At 41.5% G+C, this 17,922-nt stretch overlaps 1 protein-coding gene across 3 annotated transcripts in view; it reads right to left on the bottom strand.

The window, feature by feature from the left end:
* LOC110501805 (solute carrier family 49 member 4) overlaps positions 1 to 17,922 on the bottom strand; it is an 81,952-nt gene that overhangs the window by 55,541 nt on the left and 8,489 nt on the right. For 2 of the 3 annotated variants that reach the window (XM_021579640.3, XM_090216087.1), the window contains 2 exons: positions 6,627 to 6,910; positions 452 to 581 (listed from right to left, as the gene is read on the bottom strand). In XM_021579640.3, coding sequence (XP_021435315.1) covers positions 452 to 581; positions 6,627 to 6,910 — 414 coding nt within the window. Of the gene's footprint in view, positions 1 to 451; positions 582 to 6,626; positions 6,911 to 15,200; positions 15,227 to 17,922 lie in introns of those variants that run through there. The other variant, XM_090216086.1, reaches the window with a different exon arrangement.

Here is a 17,922-nt window from a genome sequence, read left to right as displayed (position 1 = left end):
CTATATACATTGTGTGCAAAAGGCATGAGGAGGTAGGTGAATAATTACAATTTTGCAGATTAACACTGGAGTGATAAATGATCAGATGGTCATGTACAGGTAGAGATATTGGTGTGCAAAAGAGCAGAAAAGTAAATAAATAAAAACAGTATGGGGATGAGGTAGGTAAAATTGGGTGGGCTATTTAAAAATAGTGGACTATGTAAAAATAGCTTTCGAAATAAATGTGATTGAAGGCATCATACAACTTAATTGCAGATCACTCCGTTGATTCGGGTTCATGACAGGTTCATCTCAGCATGCTGCTCTATTCAGAGTGGTTCTGTAAAACTACATCAATATGCTTTCTACATTGCTGTACGGTGCATTGCCTGTCAGTAAAGTAAAGTAATATGAATTCCTGCTTTTAGTGTTGGTGTGTGATGATGTCAAAGGACCAGACAGCACATACCTGAGTAGTCTGCAGATGCTGCTGCTGTAGCGGAGTCTCTGGCTGGCAGCGGCTACACTGGGGGGTCTGGGGGGCCGGGAGGGGAAGTAGAACAGCACCGCAGCAAACAGCACCACCACCACACCAAGCTCTATATGGCAGGACGGAGAAAGACAGTTCAGTGGGTTATTAACCTTATGGTCAAAGATAAAGGTTATTATTAGCCTCCTAATGACCTGAACTCAGTCAATGTGTCAGTAACAAACCCATTCCACACAGAGATACAGTTGACGTCGGAACTTTACATACACTTAGGTTGGAGTCATTAAAACTCGTTTTTCAACCACTCCACCAATTTTTTGTTAACAAACTATAGTTTTGGCAAGTCAGTTAGGACATCTACTTTGTACATGACACAAGTAATTTTTCCAACAATTGTTTACAGACAGATTATTACACTTATAATTCACTGTATCACAATTCCCGTGAGTCAGTAGTTTACATACACTAAGTTGACTTTGCCTTTAAACAGCTTGGAAAATTCCAGAAAATGTCATGGCTTTAGAAGCTTCTGATAGGCTAATTGACATAATTTGAGTCAATTGGAGGTGTACCTGTGGATGTATTTCAAGGCCTACCTTCAAACTCAGTGCCTCTTTGCTTGACATCATGGGAAAATCAAAAGAAATCAGCCAAGACCTCAGAAAAAAGATTGTAGAACTCCACAAGTCTGGTTCATCCTTGGGAGCAATTTCCAAACGCCTGAAGGTACCACGTTCATCTGTACAATCAATAGTAGACAAGTATAAACACCATGGGACCACATAGCCGTCATACCGCTCAGGAAGGAGACGCGTTCTGTCTCCTAGAGATTAAAGTACTTTGGTGCGAAAAGTGCAAATCAATCCCAGAACAACAGCAAAGGACCTTATGAAGCTGCTGGAAGAAACACGTACAAAAGTATCTATATCCACAGTAAAACGAGTCATACGTCGACAAAACCTGAAAGGCCGCTCAGCAAGGAAGAAGCCACTGCTCCAAAACCGCCATAAAAAAGCCAGACTACGGTTTGCAACTGCACATGGTGACAAAGATCGTACGGTCATGACGTTGGCCTGGGGGTAGGTATATGACAGTCATAAATACCTCTTGAAATTTGAAAACCCCTTGGTTAACATAGAGATTCTAAGAACATCAGAAGTTGGGGGGAAATTAACTATATTCTGGCAATCCGAGCAATTGAACATATGCGGTGGTACTTAATGAATATGATGTCAGTTCGGTTGTCATCTGAGACATTCTCATCAATGATAAGATGACAAACTCTACAGTGGAAAGTCTGGACATTGTGGTTATCGGAGTCACATGGAATTGTTGTTCAATATAAATGTTTGAATATAAAATTATTGGTGAAGAGATGAAATTTAATTTTAGCTTCCAAATGAGAGCTTTGGGTTTTCATAAGGTTAGGGCTCTGCTCAATCAGTAGCCCACCCCTGTGAAGAGACATGGGTTATAAAACTTTTCAGACACACCCTTCTCGCTCCACTATATAAAGCCTTGACGAAAATGTAACCTCCTGTTCCAAGTACGTGAGGCCTGCAGCCTCTGCGTTAAAAGGACTAACATGTCAACTACAAAACTAAGCCAACCTCAGCATGAGCTTTGGTTGCGAATGGTATGAACTTTGAACTCTTATTCACTACAGAAGTGATACCTCCAAGCCGTTGAGTTAGCAGCGGCCACTGCAAACGCGGGCTAGGAAAGAACAGACAGAATATCCCGTCTACCACACAACGACGTTACTACAACGTATCCAATTGACCACCAGAGACATTCTAAGGACAAAGGACTCGGTTTGGCAACACAGCCATCCATCTACCACCAACCTACCGAAGCGCAACTCAGAGTAAATATTTATTGCATTTTCCTTTTCCAAATGGGCAGTAATTTAGAATGCATAAGATACTGTACGATAGCACAGCTTCTCCCTTTGTCCCTCAGTCTTCCCGCTCTTTCACTCAAACCCAGCCCCTTTTCTTTTGTGTAACCAGCTGTCATATCTGTTCCATCCGCTAGGGACGTTTTCCTTTATGATATAATTTGTAATCAAGGTATGATTCATTCTTTGTATATGTAATTCTGTGTGATTAGTTAGGTGTTTAGTAAATAAATAATTAAACCCAATTTTGTATTGCTGATTCAACTTGTTAGCCAGGGTTCGTGGAGATAACCAAGAATGTACAACTTTCAGATGAGACTGACTTAAGGTGACAATTCATATTGACTACTATTGCTGTAAAATACAGTGCCTTGCGAAAGTATTCGGCCCCCTTGAACTTTGCGACCTTTTGCCACATTTCAGGCTTCAAACATAAAGATATAAAACTGTATGTTTTTGTGAAGAATCAACAACAAGTGGGACACAATCATAAAGTGGAATGACATTTATTGAATATTTCAAACTTTTTTAACAAATCAAAAACGGAAAAATTGGGCGTGCAAAATTATTCAGCCCCTTTACTTTCAGTGCAGCAAACTCTCTCCAGAAGTTCAGTGAGGATCTCTGAATGATCCAATGTTGACCTAAATGACTAATGATGATAAATACAATCCACCTGTGTGTAATCAAGTCTCCGTATAAATGCACCTGCACTGTGATAGTCTCAGAGGTCCGTTAAAAGCGCAGAGAGCATCATGAAGAACAAGGAACACACCAGGCAGGTCCGAGATACTGTTGTGAAGAAGTTTAAAGCCGGATTTGGATACAAAAAGATTTCCCAAGCTTTAAACATCCCAAGGAGCACTGTGCAAGCGATAATATTGAAATGGAAGGAGTATCAGACCACTGCAAATCTACCAGGACCTGGCCGTCCCTCTAAACTTTCAGCTCATACAAGGAGAAGACTGATCAGAGATGCAGCCAAGAGGCCCATGATCACTCTGGATGAACTGCAGAGATCTACAGCTGAGGTGGGAGACTCTGTCCATAGGACAACAATCAGTTGTATATTGCACAAATCTGGCCTTTATGGAAGAGTGGCAAGAAGAAAGCCATTTCTTAAAGATATCCATAAAAAGTGTCATTTAAAGTTTGCCACAAGCCACCTGGGAGACACACCAAACATATGGAAGAAGGTGCTCTGGTCAGATGAAACCAAAATTGAACTTTTTGGCAACAATGCAAAACGTTATGTTTGGCGTAAAAGCAACACAGCTGAACACACCATCCCCACTGTCAAACATGGTGGTGGCAGCATCATGGTTTGGGCCTGCTTTTCTTCAGCAGGGACAGGGAAGATGGTTAAAATTGATGGGAAGATGGATGGAGCCAAATACAGGACCATTCTGGAAGAAAACCTGATGGAGTCTGCAAAAGACCTGAGACTGGGACAGAGATTTGTCTTCCAACAAGACAATGATCCAAAACATAAAGCAAAATCTACAATGGAATGGTTCAAAAATAAACATATCCAGGTGTTAGAATGGCCAAGTCAAAGTCCAGACCTGAATCCAATCGAGAATCTGTGGAAAGAACTGAAAACTGCTGTTCACAAATGCTCTCCATCCAACCTCACTGAGCTCGAGCTGTTTTGCAAGGAGGAATGGGAAAAAATTTCAGTCTCTCGATGTGCAAAACTGATAGAGACATACCCCAAGCGACTTACAGCTGTAATCGCAGCAAAAGGTGGCGCTACAAAGTATTAACTTAAGGGGGCTGAATAATTTTGCACGCCCAATTTTTCAGTTTTTGATTTGTTAAAAAAGTTTGAAATATTCAATAAATGTCGTTCCACTTCATGATTGTGTCCCACTTGTTGTTGATTCTTCACAAAAAAATACAGTTTTATATCTTTATGTTTGAAGCCTGAAATGTGGCAAAAGGTCGCAAAGTTCAAGGGGGCCGAATACTTTCGCAAGGCACTGTATTACTAGGCCTTTGTGAGTTTATTTGGAAGATAACAGCTCTATAAATATTATTTTGTGGTGCCCCGACTATCTAGTTAATTACATTTACATGATTAGCTCAATCAGGTAATATTAATTACGGAGAAAGGATGTTATAGAATAGCATGTCATATCACTTAATCTGGCATAGCCAAAGACACGACAGTACTTTTTGGAGAAATGTCCTCTGGTCTGATGAAACAGAACTGTTTGGTCATAATGACCATCATTATGTTTGAAGGGAAAAGGGGGAGGCTAGCAAGCCAAAGAATACCATCCCAACCGTGAAGCACGGGGGTGGCAGCATCAAACATGGGGGTGCTTTGCTGCAGGAGGGACTGGCGTACTTCACAAAATAGATGGCATCATGAGGCAGGAAAATGATGTGCATATATTGAAGCAACCTCTCAAGACATCAGTCAGGAAGTTCAAGCTTGGTCGCAAATGGGTATTCCAAATGGAAAATGGCCCCAAGCATACTTCCAAAGTTGTGGCAAAATGGCTTAAGGACAACAAAGTCAAGGTATTGGAGGGGCCATCACAAAGCCCTGAACTCAATCCTAGAAAATTTGTGGGCAGAACTGAAAAAGCGTGTGCGAGCAAGGAGGCCTACAAACCTGACTCAGTTACACCAGCTCTGTCAGGAGGAATGGGCCAAAATTCACTCAACTTATTGTGGGAAGCTTGTGGAAGGCTACCCGAAACATTTGACCCAAGTTAAACAATTTAAAGGCAATGCTACCAAATACTAATTGAGTGTATGTAAACTTCTGACCCACTGGGAATGTGATGAAAGAAATAAAATCTGAAATAAACCAATCATTCTCAACTATTATTCTGACATTTCACATTCTTAAAATAGTGGTGATCCTAACTGATCTAAGACAGGGAATTTTTACTAGGATTAAATGTCAGGAATTGTGAAAAACTTTTTAAGTTTAAATATATTTGGCTAAGGTGTATGTAAACTTCTGACTTCAACTGTACATGTATACATCTCTGATTCCACCCTACTTTTAGATGGAACAGAACAGGACAGCAGAGCACAGAACCTGCGAACATACAGACCTGCTGTGTTGATGATGTCCAGCGTAGTCAATTAAGAGAGCAGCGGTTTATCAGAGAGACGGCCCTGGGACTAGATTATTCAGCTGGCACAGACACTGTAGAGGGCTCTGATACTCTCTGTTAGCCTGCCTTCATGGCCCTGGCTTCCAAACAAGCTACTAAATCCCCCAACCCTTTTCATCGGGCCTGGCCTGGCATGGCTTGACATGGGCAACCGAATCGGACACATCTCACTTGGAAAATCTATAGCATTTTCAGACAATCCATTTCCCAAAAAGTACCACCAGAATCATAAATCATGTTTTTTCTTGTCATAATGTGCAGATTGGTTGGACACCAGCTGCATTTTTACTGGCTGGCTAGAGCAACGCAGCTCACATTAGTTTTTTCAACCCAAAAAAGACATCAGCCTTTTCATTTGGCACAGGGGTTGACTGCTGCTTTTCTGTAGTGTGTGTATGGAGGTGCAGAATGTATTATCCTCAGAGAAGCAGAAGGAAAACATCAAGGAATATAATTCCCTCTAAATGCTTTCTGACTTGAAATTAATTTCCCTATGACCTCTCAAGGGCTCGGTTCAGAAAATGTGTCTGTTTTGTCCTTTTAAATGTAATATGAATGCGCCCTTAGGTTAACACAAAGCCATAGCTTCAATGTACCATTGTGGGCGGATAATATATAATTTTTTCATTAAATGCTTTAATTTTCTGAATCAGTTAAGCAGACCAGTCCAAGCTCCCATCTTTTTATGACAGCCCGTTCTGTTCTGAATAGTACATTGTTGAAACGTTTGAGACTGGTATTCGTGTGATGAGACAGTCAGATCACTTTGAATCTCTCCGTAGACAAGATCCAGACCAGAGATGGTCTGTTATTGATTCCTGCAGGGTAATGATAACTGACTGTCTGTGCTGCTGTCAGTACCTACCTACATACGACTCTTTGTAGGACATTGTACTGAATATCTTCTCATCTTCAGCATTCTCATTGCGCCAGTGTTCATGCACCTTGGTTTGAATGCGAGGTAGCGACAGCATTTATTTTTGTTTGGCAGTGCCTGTCTGCATACACAACCAGTTGGATCCTGTCTTGTGTATCTGGGTAACACTTTACTGCACGCCCCCTTACGTATGCATTCATAAAGCCTTCATAATAGCTACATAAGACAAAACATCAGTACCTGCATACAAAACCAGCTGAATCCTGTCTCGTATGTGATTGATCTGGGTGTCTGTCGAGACAACAGCTCGGGCCACCATGACACGGGTGGTGTCGTTAGGGGCGGGCACAAGCAGCGGGCCGACAATGAAGGAGCACGCCGCCCCCAGATAGCTGACCAATGAGGCGACAGCGGTGGCTGTGGCTCTCTGGTCTGGCGCGAACCATGTGGTGGAGAGGAGGGGTCCAGCGCTCATTATTGTTGGTCCGGCCAAACCATTCAACAGCTGACCACCGTGTATTAACCTGCAGAGAGGAGAGGACAGGGAGAAACATGAAACATTAATGTCACATCATGCATACAGACAAGGCAAACAGTGGAACCAGATAAACGTTATTGTACATGGCTTGTACATGTACAATAATCAGTATTTTAATCAGTATTTTTCATTAATTTCATTCAGAACTATAGAACACATCATTAGATGATTTATGAACATACAATAAGTGGTCCCACATTTCCTCCTTAATGTTCAGTAACTCTGAGTCCCCTGTGCCCAGCCAGCCCAGTGTGTCTGAGGCCTGAGTGGCCAGGGAGAACAGAACACTGCTGTTCAGAGCTCAGCTCTGTAAAGACAAGGTTCAGTCTGCCCTGTCTGAGATCACACAGCAGAGAGAGAGAGAGAGAGAGAGAGAAAATGATTGAGCTTAGAAAAAGAGAGAGAAGTGGATACAGATAGAGAAAAACGAGCAACTCTCAGACAGTCTGCCACCGTCTGCCTTGACGGTTCAAACCAGAGCAGCGCAAACCAAAAACAGCTCAAACAAGAGCAGCTCATGGCAGATGACAGAGCCGCCAACACTGACAAGGCAGATTGATGGAAGTGTCTTTATCCCTTACCTCCTCCTGAGATCTTCTCAAACAACTCTTAACCCACCCCCTCCCTCCCCCTCTGTCTTCTACACTAAAAGAGTCTCCCTCACTTCTCTTCGGTCTCTCTCCCTTCTTCTCTCTCTCCCTCCACTTTCCACCTTCCTCCCATTTCTCTCCCTCCTCCACTCGCTCTCCATCTCGCCCCCCTCCCCCATCTCTCTCCCACTCTTTCTCTCCCTCTCGCGCTGTGATCACTCATTCCATTAAAGCCAAACAGAATTATCAAAATTATGAAATTATTTATGGTGCCCGCTGTTCCAAAGATCTATGTTCCATCCGCTATACTTGATGACATCCCATCCTCCACTGATCCTTGGAGAATTCCAAATCCTCAATCAATGGTGATCGGTACAAGACTACGAGTACAGTATCTAACTGATAATAATTTTCATTAGACATGATATCTGATTTAACACACTAGATTTGATGCATGGATCTCTGAAAGATTCTGATCGAGATCATTCAGTCTCAAGGGATATACCTTCTAAAAACCATCTTTGTGACCTTATCACTGTGTGGCCTAAAAGGAAATGTGACCTAATATGAAATGTGACCTCGGCCTCAACTGAAGCAATCAACATAATATAAAGGTCTTCAGATAGATGGAGGAGACAGGAGACTGCTAATCAAATTCTCAGATAAAGGGATGATTAATCAATTCCTGCTTGATGATTCTGGGGTGTGGAAGAGTGGAGGGAGGAGGAGAAGAGGAGTGGAAGAGAGGAGGACGGGAGGGGGAGCGGTCGTTCTACGAGAGATGATTCACTTAATGTGTATTGATGAACCCTGTCAGAGAGAATCTCATTGCTCTGAGACCAAGCCAGCCCAGCGAGGAAGAAAGTCAGTCAGTTAGATATACAGTATGCTCATGTCTCTTAACCTGTCATAGTGTGACAGAGGTAATACTACTGCCACTGCCGGAAACCCACTCCAATCTAACATGTCAGTGGATGGCACAATCAGAGAAGCCATAGCAGTATCATTGATTGGCACAATGGGTCATGGCTGTGCGTGTTTCCGTTTCCATATGTGTGTATGTGTGTGTGTGTGGCCAATCAATGAGAAATTAATAGACCTCTAAGAGAGAGGGAGCATAATGTCGCTGTCTGATGAAAACCTTACATCTCCAAAACAGGAAAAAAAACGGCCATATTTTGCTAATAACATACCATTTTGAAACTTCAGAGGCTATTTTTAACATATTTTCTTGATCCTTGAGTCATGAAATGTTCAGAGTACATTGAGGGGAGTTACTGTTTTCAATACATGAAAAAAATGGCAAAAATAAAGATTCATTGGCTTTCAGACAGCTACCTTAACCTGGTTTGATTCGAGAGTTATCATCAATGCTGCTCTGACCTCTGACCTCTGTTTAATCAGTGGCCACTGTAATGTCTTTTCTCCTCTCCTGCCCAGGCCTCTTTTCAGATATTCTGACTGACTCAGATTCTCCTTAGGTATTTTTCCCTGAACTAGACTAGAGAATAGCTCTGACAACAGGAAGGTGTTTCAATCTCACAACTCACTCCCTTTGATTCTCAGAAATGAGCTCCAAACTGAACAACGTTTACACTCAAGAGCATATGGTTAAAAAAATATGCCAATCGAACATGAAACGATGGTTCTCCCTCCTTTAAAAATAAAATCTAGTACATTCTGTCAATGGATCCCTCCTGTTCCTAAATCAAGCTAACTGCAACCATCCTTCTCCTTTACAGCACAGCCATCCTTCTCCATTTGATCACTGCCTGCAATGCCCTTGAACTCCTCAGCTTCTCTTCCCTCCTCCAGTCCTCTCCTCTAAGTTTATCTCCTCCTCTCCTCTCAGCTGCTCTCCTCCCCTCCCGCTCAGCTCCTCTCCTGCTCATCTCCACAAAGTGCTATTCCAAATCAGATCAGTAGCCAATTGGGCTTATTGTATCTAAATCACAGGTTGACGTTTATTGTCATGAGTCTTGTCCTGGAGGCAGACATGAGTGATTTCCCTTTAGATAGGCCAGCTGCAAAGTCAAAATTGGCTATATTGTAAAAAATGACTTCGTGGCTGTGCCAGCTAGTGACCACTCTGCAGAGCTGCCTCCAGAACAAGATTCAAGATTAAACGCGCTAGCCTACATCTAAATCACAATCACAAGCCTAGCACCCACACTCTGGAAAGAGATATGTAAATGACATATGTATATGTGTGAGACATGTCTCAGAACTTTAACTCAGCAGGGTGGTGATCATTAATGTAAAGTACTTAAGTAAAAATACTTTAAAGTACTACTTAAGTAGTTTTTTGGGGTATCTGTACTTGCCTATATATTTTTTTGAAAACTTTTACTTCACTAAAATAATGTTCTTTTTTACTCCATACATCCCTTACACCCAAAAGTACTCGTTACATTTTGAATGCTTAGTAGGACAGGAAAATGGTCCAATTCATGCACTTATCAAGAGAACACGTGGTCATCCCTACTGCTTCTGATCTGGCGAACAAAAAACAAATGCATCATTTGTAAACGATGTCTAAGTGTTGGAGTCTGCCCCTGGCTATCCGTAAATGTTTTAAACATGAAAATGGTGCCGTCTGCTTTGCTTTAATATAAGGAATTTGAAATGATTTATACTTTTGATACTTAAGAATATTTAGAACCAAATACTTTTAGTCAAGTTGTATTTTACTGGGTGACTTTTACTTTTACTTGAGTAACTTTCTATTAAGGCATATATACTTCTACTCAAGTATCCCGACTGGATACTGTTCCCACCACTGGTGCTGAGCAACGTCCCTCTAAGCTGTTTTGGGTCTGTGTCTGGGTTCACCTAAATCATCCTCTTCCTACCATTTGCCCCTGACTGCTGCTGTTCAAAGTGCTCTGCTGGCCTGCTGTTCTCATCTGCCCTCCTCCTTGGTTCATCTGAAAACCTCCTCCAGGACTACCTCGCAGAAGAAATGCCAGGCCGTGCAGAAACGCAAGAGATTGAACTTCACTGAGTTCGCCCCATTAGTTTGCACTATATAGAAGTTAAATATCAGAAGAAGAAAAAATAAAATAAACATTATACCAGCCCTTTTCAATGCAACAAATTAAAACAAATCTAACTTTCCAAGATTGAGTGATGATTTTGTTGTAGGCAGAGACTGAGCGCATCATAGAAATCAAAAGCTATTTCCATGTGAAAAAATGTTATGAGTTTTGCTCCATTGGTTTTGTTTGTAGGCCTACATTATACTTAAATAGCCACAATAGCCTATTGACTACTGTCTAAAACTGTAAGGCTACAGCCTCAGTGTTCATTGTAAACGTGCGCCAGAAGTTGCGCAAACTTCTCACAACATTCAAGTTTCCACTAACAAGACCTAAAAATTTGCTAGGTGCCCCAATCATTTTGAGGGAACATTGGTTTTGACTGCGGCCCAGTACATCACTGGAGACGAGCTCACTGCCATCCAGGGCCTCTATATCAGGCTGTGTCAGAGGAAGGCCCAACATGTTTTTAACCACTCCAGCCACCCAAGTCATAGACTCTCAGCCAGCGCACGGCAAGCGGTGCCGATACACCAAGTCCAAAACCAACAGGACCCTGAACAGCTTCCACCACTAAGCCATAAGACTGCGAAATAGTTAATCAAATGGCTACCCAGACTACCTGCATTGACCCTTTTTTGCACCAACTGCAAACACACTGGACTCTACCCACACATACTTATACTGACACCCCAACACACACACACACCACATGCATACTGACGCCTCACACACACACTTTTACACTCACCACATACACTGCTGCTACAGCTCTGTCTATTATCTATCCTGTTGTCTAGTCACATTACCCCTACCTACTGCTGCTACTGTCTATTATCTATCCTGTTTTTTAGTCACATTACCCCTACCTACAGTATACTGATGTTACTGTCTATTATCTATCCTGTTGTCTAGTCACATTACCCCTACCCACAGTATACTGCTGTTACTGTCTATTATCTATCCTGTTGTCTAGTCACATTACCCCTACCCACAGTATACTGCTGTTACTGTCTATTATCTATCCTGTTGTCTAGTCACATTACCCCTAACTACAGTATACTGCTGTTACTGTCTATTATCTATCATGTTGTCTAGCCACTTTACCCCTACCTACAGTATACTGCTGTTACTGTCTATTATCTATTCTGTTGCCTAGTCACATTACCCCTACCTATATATACACATAGCTATCTCAATTACCTCGTACTCCCTGCACTTCGACTTGGTATTGGTACTTCCTGTATATAGCCATGCTATTTTGTTATTGATATTCACTGTATATTTATTTATTTCTAGTGTCACTATTTGCATTATCTTTAATTCTGCATTGTTGGAAAAAGACCTGTAAGTAAGCACTGTTGGTCTACACCAATTGTTTACGAAGCATGTGACAAATAAAATGTTATTTGATTTAATAGACCTGTGTGCAGTAAAAGAACACACAATGCAACGACTGACACCTGCTGGTGACTTGGGGAACTGTTTGTGGAGGGATAATATACACCTAGTGCACAAAAGATTAGGAACAACTTCCTAATATTGAGTTGCACCTCATTTTGCCCTCAGAACAGCCTCAATTTGTCTGGGGCCATGGACTCTACAAGACGTCAAAAGCGTTCCACAGGGACGCTGGCCCATGTTGACTCCAATGCTTCCCACAGTTGTGTCAGGTCGGCTGGATGTCCTTTGAGTTGTGGACCATTCTCGATACACACGGGAAATTGTTGAGTGTGAAAAACCCAGCAGCATTGCTGTTCTTGATACAAACCGGTGCGCCTGGCACCTACTACCATACCCTGTTCAAAGGCACTCAAATATTTTGGGGGGGCAGCAGGGTAGCCTAGTGGGGCGGCAGGGTAGCCTAGTGGTTAGAGCGTTGGACTAGTAACCGGAATGTTGCAAGTTCAAATCCCCGAGCTGACAAGGTACAAATCTGTCGTTCTGCCCCTGAACAGGCAGTTAACCCACTGTTCCAAGGCCATCATTGAAAATAAGAATTTGTTCTTAACTGACTTGCCTAGTTAAATAAAGGTAAAAAGATATACATATTTTGTCTTGCCTATTCACCCTCTGAATGGCACATGTACACAATCCATGTCTCAATTGTATCAATGCTTAAAACTCCTTCTTTAACCTGTCTCCTCTCCCTGAATGGCACATGTACACAATCCATGTCTCAATTGTATCAATGCTTAAAACTCCTTCTTTAACCTGTCTCCTCTCCCTGAATGGCACATGTACACAATCCATGTCTCAATTGTATCAATGCTTAAAACTCCTTCTTTAACCTGTCTCCTCCCCTTCATCTATAATGACTGAAGTGGATTTAACATCCCTTATTGATCAAGTGACATCAATAAGGGATCATAGCTTTCACTTGGATTCACCTGGTCAGTCTGTCATGGAAAGAGCAGGTGTTCCTAATGTTTTGTACTCTTAGGGTACTGTTATTGCACTGCTTAACTGTTAAACAATAACGCTTTACGGTGCACTGAAAAATAATAAGGAATCATATGAGGCTCAATGGAAGGGTCAAAGGTCACCTCAGCTTATCTGCTCCAACTCCCAAAGGTCAGGTAAATGTAAAGCCCAAACAGAAACTTCACAAATCCACTATATGGTTTAAACACACAGAAGCTGCTTGCTCAAGCACTATAAAGTTCCCTGGACATCCCAGTTCTCTGGTTGGCATGGTATGAAGTCCCACAAGTTTGGTCTGATGATCTACGCTACATAAACTCTTGATCTACATTTTTACATCACCAACAAAAGGCTAACGTTGACCATAAAAGCGTCACTTACTGACAGTTCAACTGCTACCTACTCTACTACTACAACTACAAACCATGAATAAGTACAGGAGTTAGGCTTGGGGAGCCCGTCTTGAATTGTTTGTCCCAGATAGCCTAGAGATGTTTAATAGTGTAATCCCAGGAACTGTGATTAACTGAGAGAGCAAGGCAGCCTTCTCAGGGATAGTGCTTTGGATAGTATGGGTGTAAAACCTTTATGCATTGGCACTTTATCACCCCCATATAGCAACGCTGTCTAGGTCTCAGTTGGATGGTGAGATATTTTACAACAGAGGGAATACTCTGAGGTGTGCTGTTGTGTTGGCATCCTTACTGCTTGCAATATATCTCTGTCTCCAATAAACACCCCTGCGCTACAACCGTATCTCTCGTTAGATGGCGTATGCCTCGGCACGTGACCCTGTATTTCTCACGACAGAGTACAACAGCATATGCCCTACTCAGCCAGGAGGCCTAGTCACTGTAAAATGGTCCACACCAACAGCATAGACATTTTGGAATGCTTTTGGATGGTCAAGTACATGTATACTGTCAAGTCAGGGTTATGCAGGTCTATAGTACACACGCACACACACACATTATGTTGTTCCATACTCAGCTGCCCTCTGAAGCACAAAGGTTACAGCGAGAACGAAGACTAGTGAGTAGGACTGAAGAGGTTGTTTTCAGTTAAGTGCAGCCTTAGTCTGGTCCCAGATATGTCTGGCAGCAAAAACAGATTTGGGACAAGGTAAACAAAGCCTGGGGCAATATAAAAGCTGATACTTCTCTGCAAACACTTTCAATTAGTGGAATATTATTTTCTTTAAAAAATGATTTTCTAAGTATCCCTCCTAGAATGAGAGCCAATCATTTTATTTTACTCTTTTTAGTCTGTATTAATATTGCAATAAACTGAACTAATGGTCTTCATTTTACAGATCCAATCACACTCAGAGAAAATGTGCAGTTAGACTACGACTAGTTTTCATTATCTGTTCTTTGGGACCCCAAATCAGCAACCTAACATAATAAATTCAGTGGGTGAAAGTGCCATATTTAAGAGAATACAATTTCCTTCCTCAATTGAAATACCCATAATGCATCTCCTGAATTGAAGTCAATGTGGAGCCTAATAAGAAATAAGCGGCAGATTAACAATAGAGAAGGTCATAAAATGACTTTTATCACCAAAGTAATTCAGATAACCTTGTCGTCTGGGCCTCCTTCAAACACACAGGTACTGTTTTAGAAAGGAAATATTGCCTATATTTTTTTGATAATAGCAATGGAAGAAAGGACAGGTTTTTATTTGTTATTCTGGTAAAAATAAGGATGTCAGAAAGAAAAGTGTGAATGAAAGCCGTAGTCGATAAGAGAAACAGAAAACAAGTATCCACACAATTCAACAATTTAAATAGAATTCTAATCTCTTGAAGGAAATGGTGCACCTCAATCCCATTCCATGTCTCTGCTATTGTGAGGCATTCAAAGTGAGCAAAAACTATTTCAATACGACAGTTCAATACCGCAACACAACAATACAACTGGCAAACTAGCGATTTATAAATGCTGTCATTCATCAAAACTATGGTAGACTAGATGGGTAATTTCTTTCCTCCCTAAAACTGCAATTTACAAGTAATACTGGGCACCCTGAAACCAGAAAATTACAATAGCTATTCACAATATTGGTAATTGTAATAAGTATATACATTTTCTGCCAGAGGAAGAATCTTCCAACATAGTACATAAATGAGGCATAATTTTGGGAAAGCAGGTTCCAAACAACCCGTTTTATAAAGAGAGTATATAGCACATCTCTGGGTGTGAGGGGTTGTGTGGGGTGTTACCATCGCCTTAGTTGTAAGTCTAGGGCTATTGCGGTGACCATATTACTTCCACACTGGCAGTCATGAGTCATGACCGCAGTAAAATTCATGTGACCGTTGAGTCACAGTAATGTCCTTTTATGCACTCTGGACATGTGTTGGTAGTACCCAACTCGCTAACGACCATGAGGTCCTAATGGCCTGGCACTCAGGGCTCTGTCCTTCTAACCACTCTGACGTCAATGCAAACAATTGAAAACTCACAAACACTTATCAAAACAGTATTGTGATTTTAAAACTCACCTCACTGTGATGATCAATTAGAAGTTCAACAGCAGGTTGAAACAATATTGTTGTGAAAAGCCTAACACAACGAAATGGACAGCACTTTAAAGTGATGACTCATTCAAAACACCCATGTGCATACGCATATATGAGCAACTCCCCCCCCCTACCCCCCCCCCCCCAAAAAAAAACCTGAATGAAAATAATGATTGTGCCGTTATACAATGCATAGCCTAACGCCTACTACGCATGGCAGAGAACTGTATAGGCCTAGGTGATAATGTTGGTTCATTGATTGTGCAGGGCGGCTTACAGAGTTAGCCTACAATTATAGTGAATTTGTATTTAATTTTGAATAGCCTAGTAATAGGTTATTTTTATCTTTTCATAATGAATAGGCTAACACATTACCTTTGGCTACAGAATATCTCACCACCGTGCATGTCCATCTCCTCCCCTCTGTCCTTCATTACTTTCTACAGCGTGCAGAGGGAAGGGCTGTCAACAGTTTAATGAAATATGTTTTGATGTTCCCAAACAGATTTCACTAATTTAGCACTGGGAAGCTGCAAGAACAGGGTTAAAGAGCCCATGGCATACAGGGTTTGGGTGGAATATCACCTGTGGCGCAGCGAGGCCGCATGCTTCCCAAACAGTGGTTGATGAGTGGAGTGAAATAACCAGAGTAGCCTACCCAGCATGAGTGAAAAACTAACTGTCTGGAATGTGGCCTCCATTCGCTGTTCGAGTGCATACTGATGACATGTATTTTTTCCCTGCCCCTGTTCCTACCCATTTGATAATGGGCCATTCTAAATCAAAGGAAATTTGACAGATTAGTTAAGACTAGATTAAATTGAGAATAGTCTGATGGGTGAAAATATTAACGCTTGATGGGAGAACAGCATGTGCAGCCTAAGGAACAAGCTTTTTGCGACTTTCTCAAATCATCAATAGCCCCTAGTCGCACCATGCAGCCCATATATGTTTTGAGGGGGGGGTATAAACCACAGTACGACGCAACACGGAGTGCTTGCATACAGCAATGTACCACAATCCCCTGAGAGATTCAACAAGTAGTTGTTCTTAATATAAACTGGTTTCCAACTTGATTAGAGCAGTAAAAATAAATGTTTTGTCATATGTTTTGTCATATGCGTGGTATACAGTCTGATACACTTGGTTGCACTCTCTAGGAAAACTACAATACCAAAGGCTGGCCCTAAGGTAATCTACCCAAGGTCCTACAGAGAGTTCAATCAGGACTCATTTGTGGATGAGATTAAGAATGTGCAATGGTTAGACGTGTGTAGTGGTTCTAATTCTCAGAGTAAAAACTCTACGGACTATATGAAAGCTCAAACCAAGCTTATTCTCCCAGAGGATCAATACAACTGCATTAGACAAAGACATACTCACACAAGCACTGATATTTAACCCTTTCTCATAGGCTGAGTCTCCTCCTACACATCTGAACAAACATTGTATCTTTATTGCTAGGCAGGAAACTAAGTGATTACGGTCCATAAAAACTTTTCTTTCTCCCTTAACCTGACCTGACCTCGACCCCGTTCATCACTAATCCATGGCTCTCTCCCCTTATCAATGCCTGCCACATGTGATTACTTCCCCTACACTCAGTACATTCCAAACTTAACCATTAACCTCTGGTGTAGTCCCTCGACTATGGCACCCCTTCGGTCTCTATTACAACTAATGATTAATAACATTTAAAGTTCAGAAATCCAAACCTATCAATAGTAAGAATGATCCTGAAATGTCACTAAGTTTGTTCATGAAATTATTTAAGTATAGCTGATAAGCATGCCCTTTGAGGAAATGCACTGAGGTCAAACGGTGCCCCATGGATTGATGATGAGCTGAGAAATGTAATGATTCAATGTTATGATGCCAAAAAAAGTAGCAGATAAATCTGCCATTCTGTTTGATAAGCAAAGTTCTTGTAAATTAAGAAATCTAGTGACCAAGCTAAACAAAGGAAAGAAGGGATTCTATCCGCAAAATTGATGAAGTAAAGGGTGATGGGGGAAAAACAGGGAAAAACACTATTATGGGTAGGAATTCCAACATGTCTGCCTCTGTTGTTGAATCATAGGGTATATTTATGACAAAATGACATGACATCGCAAACTACTTTAATGAATATTTTACAGGCGAAGTGGACAAGTTGAGGAATGCTATGATTCCAATATACCCTTCTAAAAGATTGTATCATGAAGGAGAGGCATTGCATGTTTGAATTGCATCCAGTAGAAAGGGAAGAGGTAGAAAGGACGCTGTTGTCTCTTTCGGATGACGTCACCTGGTCTAGATAATCTTGACGCCAACTTGTTAAGAGGCACAGCTAACTAAATATCTACCCCAATCTCTCATATTTTACTAAGTGCTTGATGTATGGGGTGTGCCCAGAAGTCTGGAAGGAGTCAAAGGTTATTCC

This window comes from Oncorhynchus mykiss, chromosome 22 (assembly GCF_057628025.1).
Source record: "Oncorhynchus mykiss isolate SJ-2025 chromosome 22, ASM5762802v1, whole genome shotgun sequence".
Lineage (NCBI taxonomy): Eukaryota > Metazoa > Chordata > Actinopteri > Salmoniformes > Salmonidae > Oncorhynchus > Oncorhynchus mykiss.
This window is presented reverse-complemented; position numbering and strand designations above follow the sequence as displayed.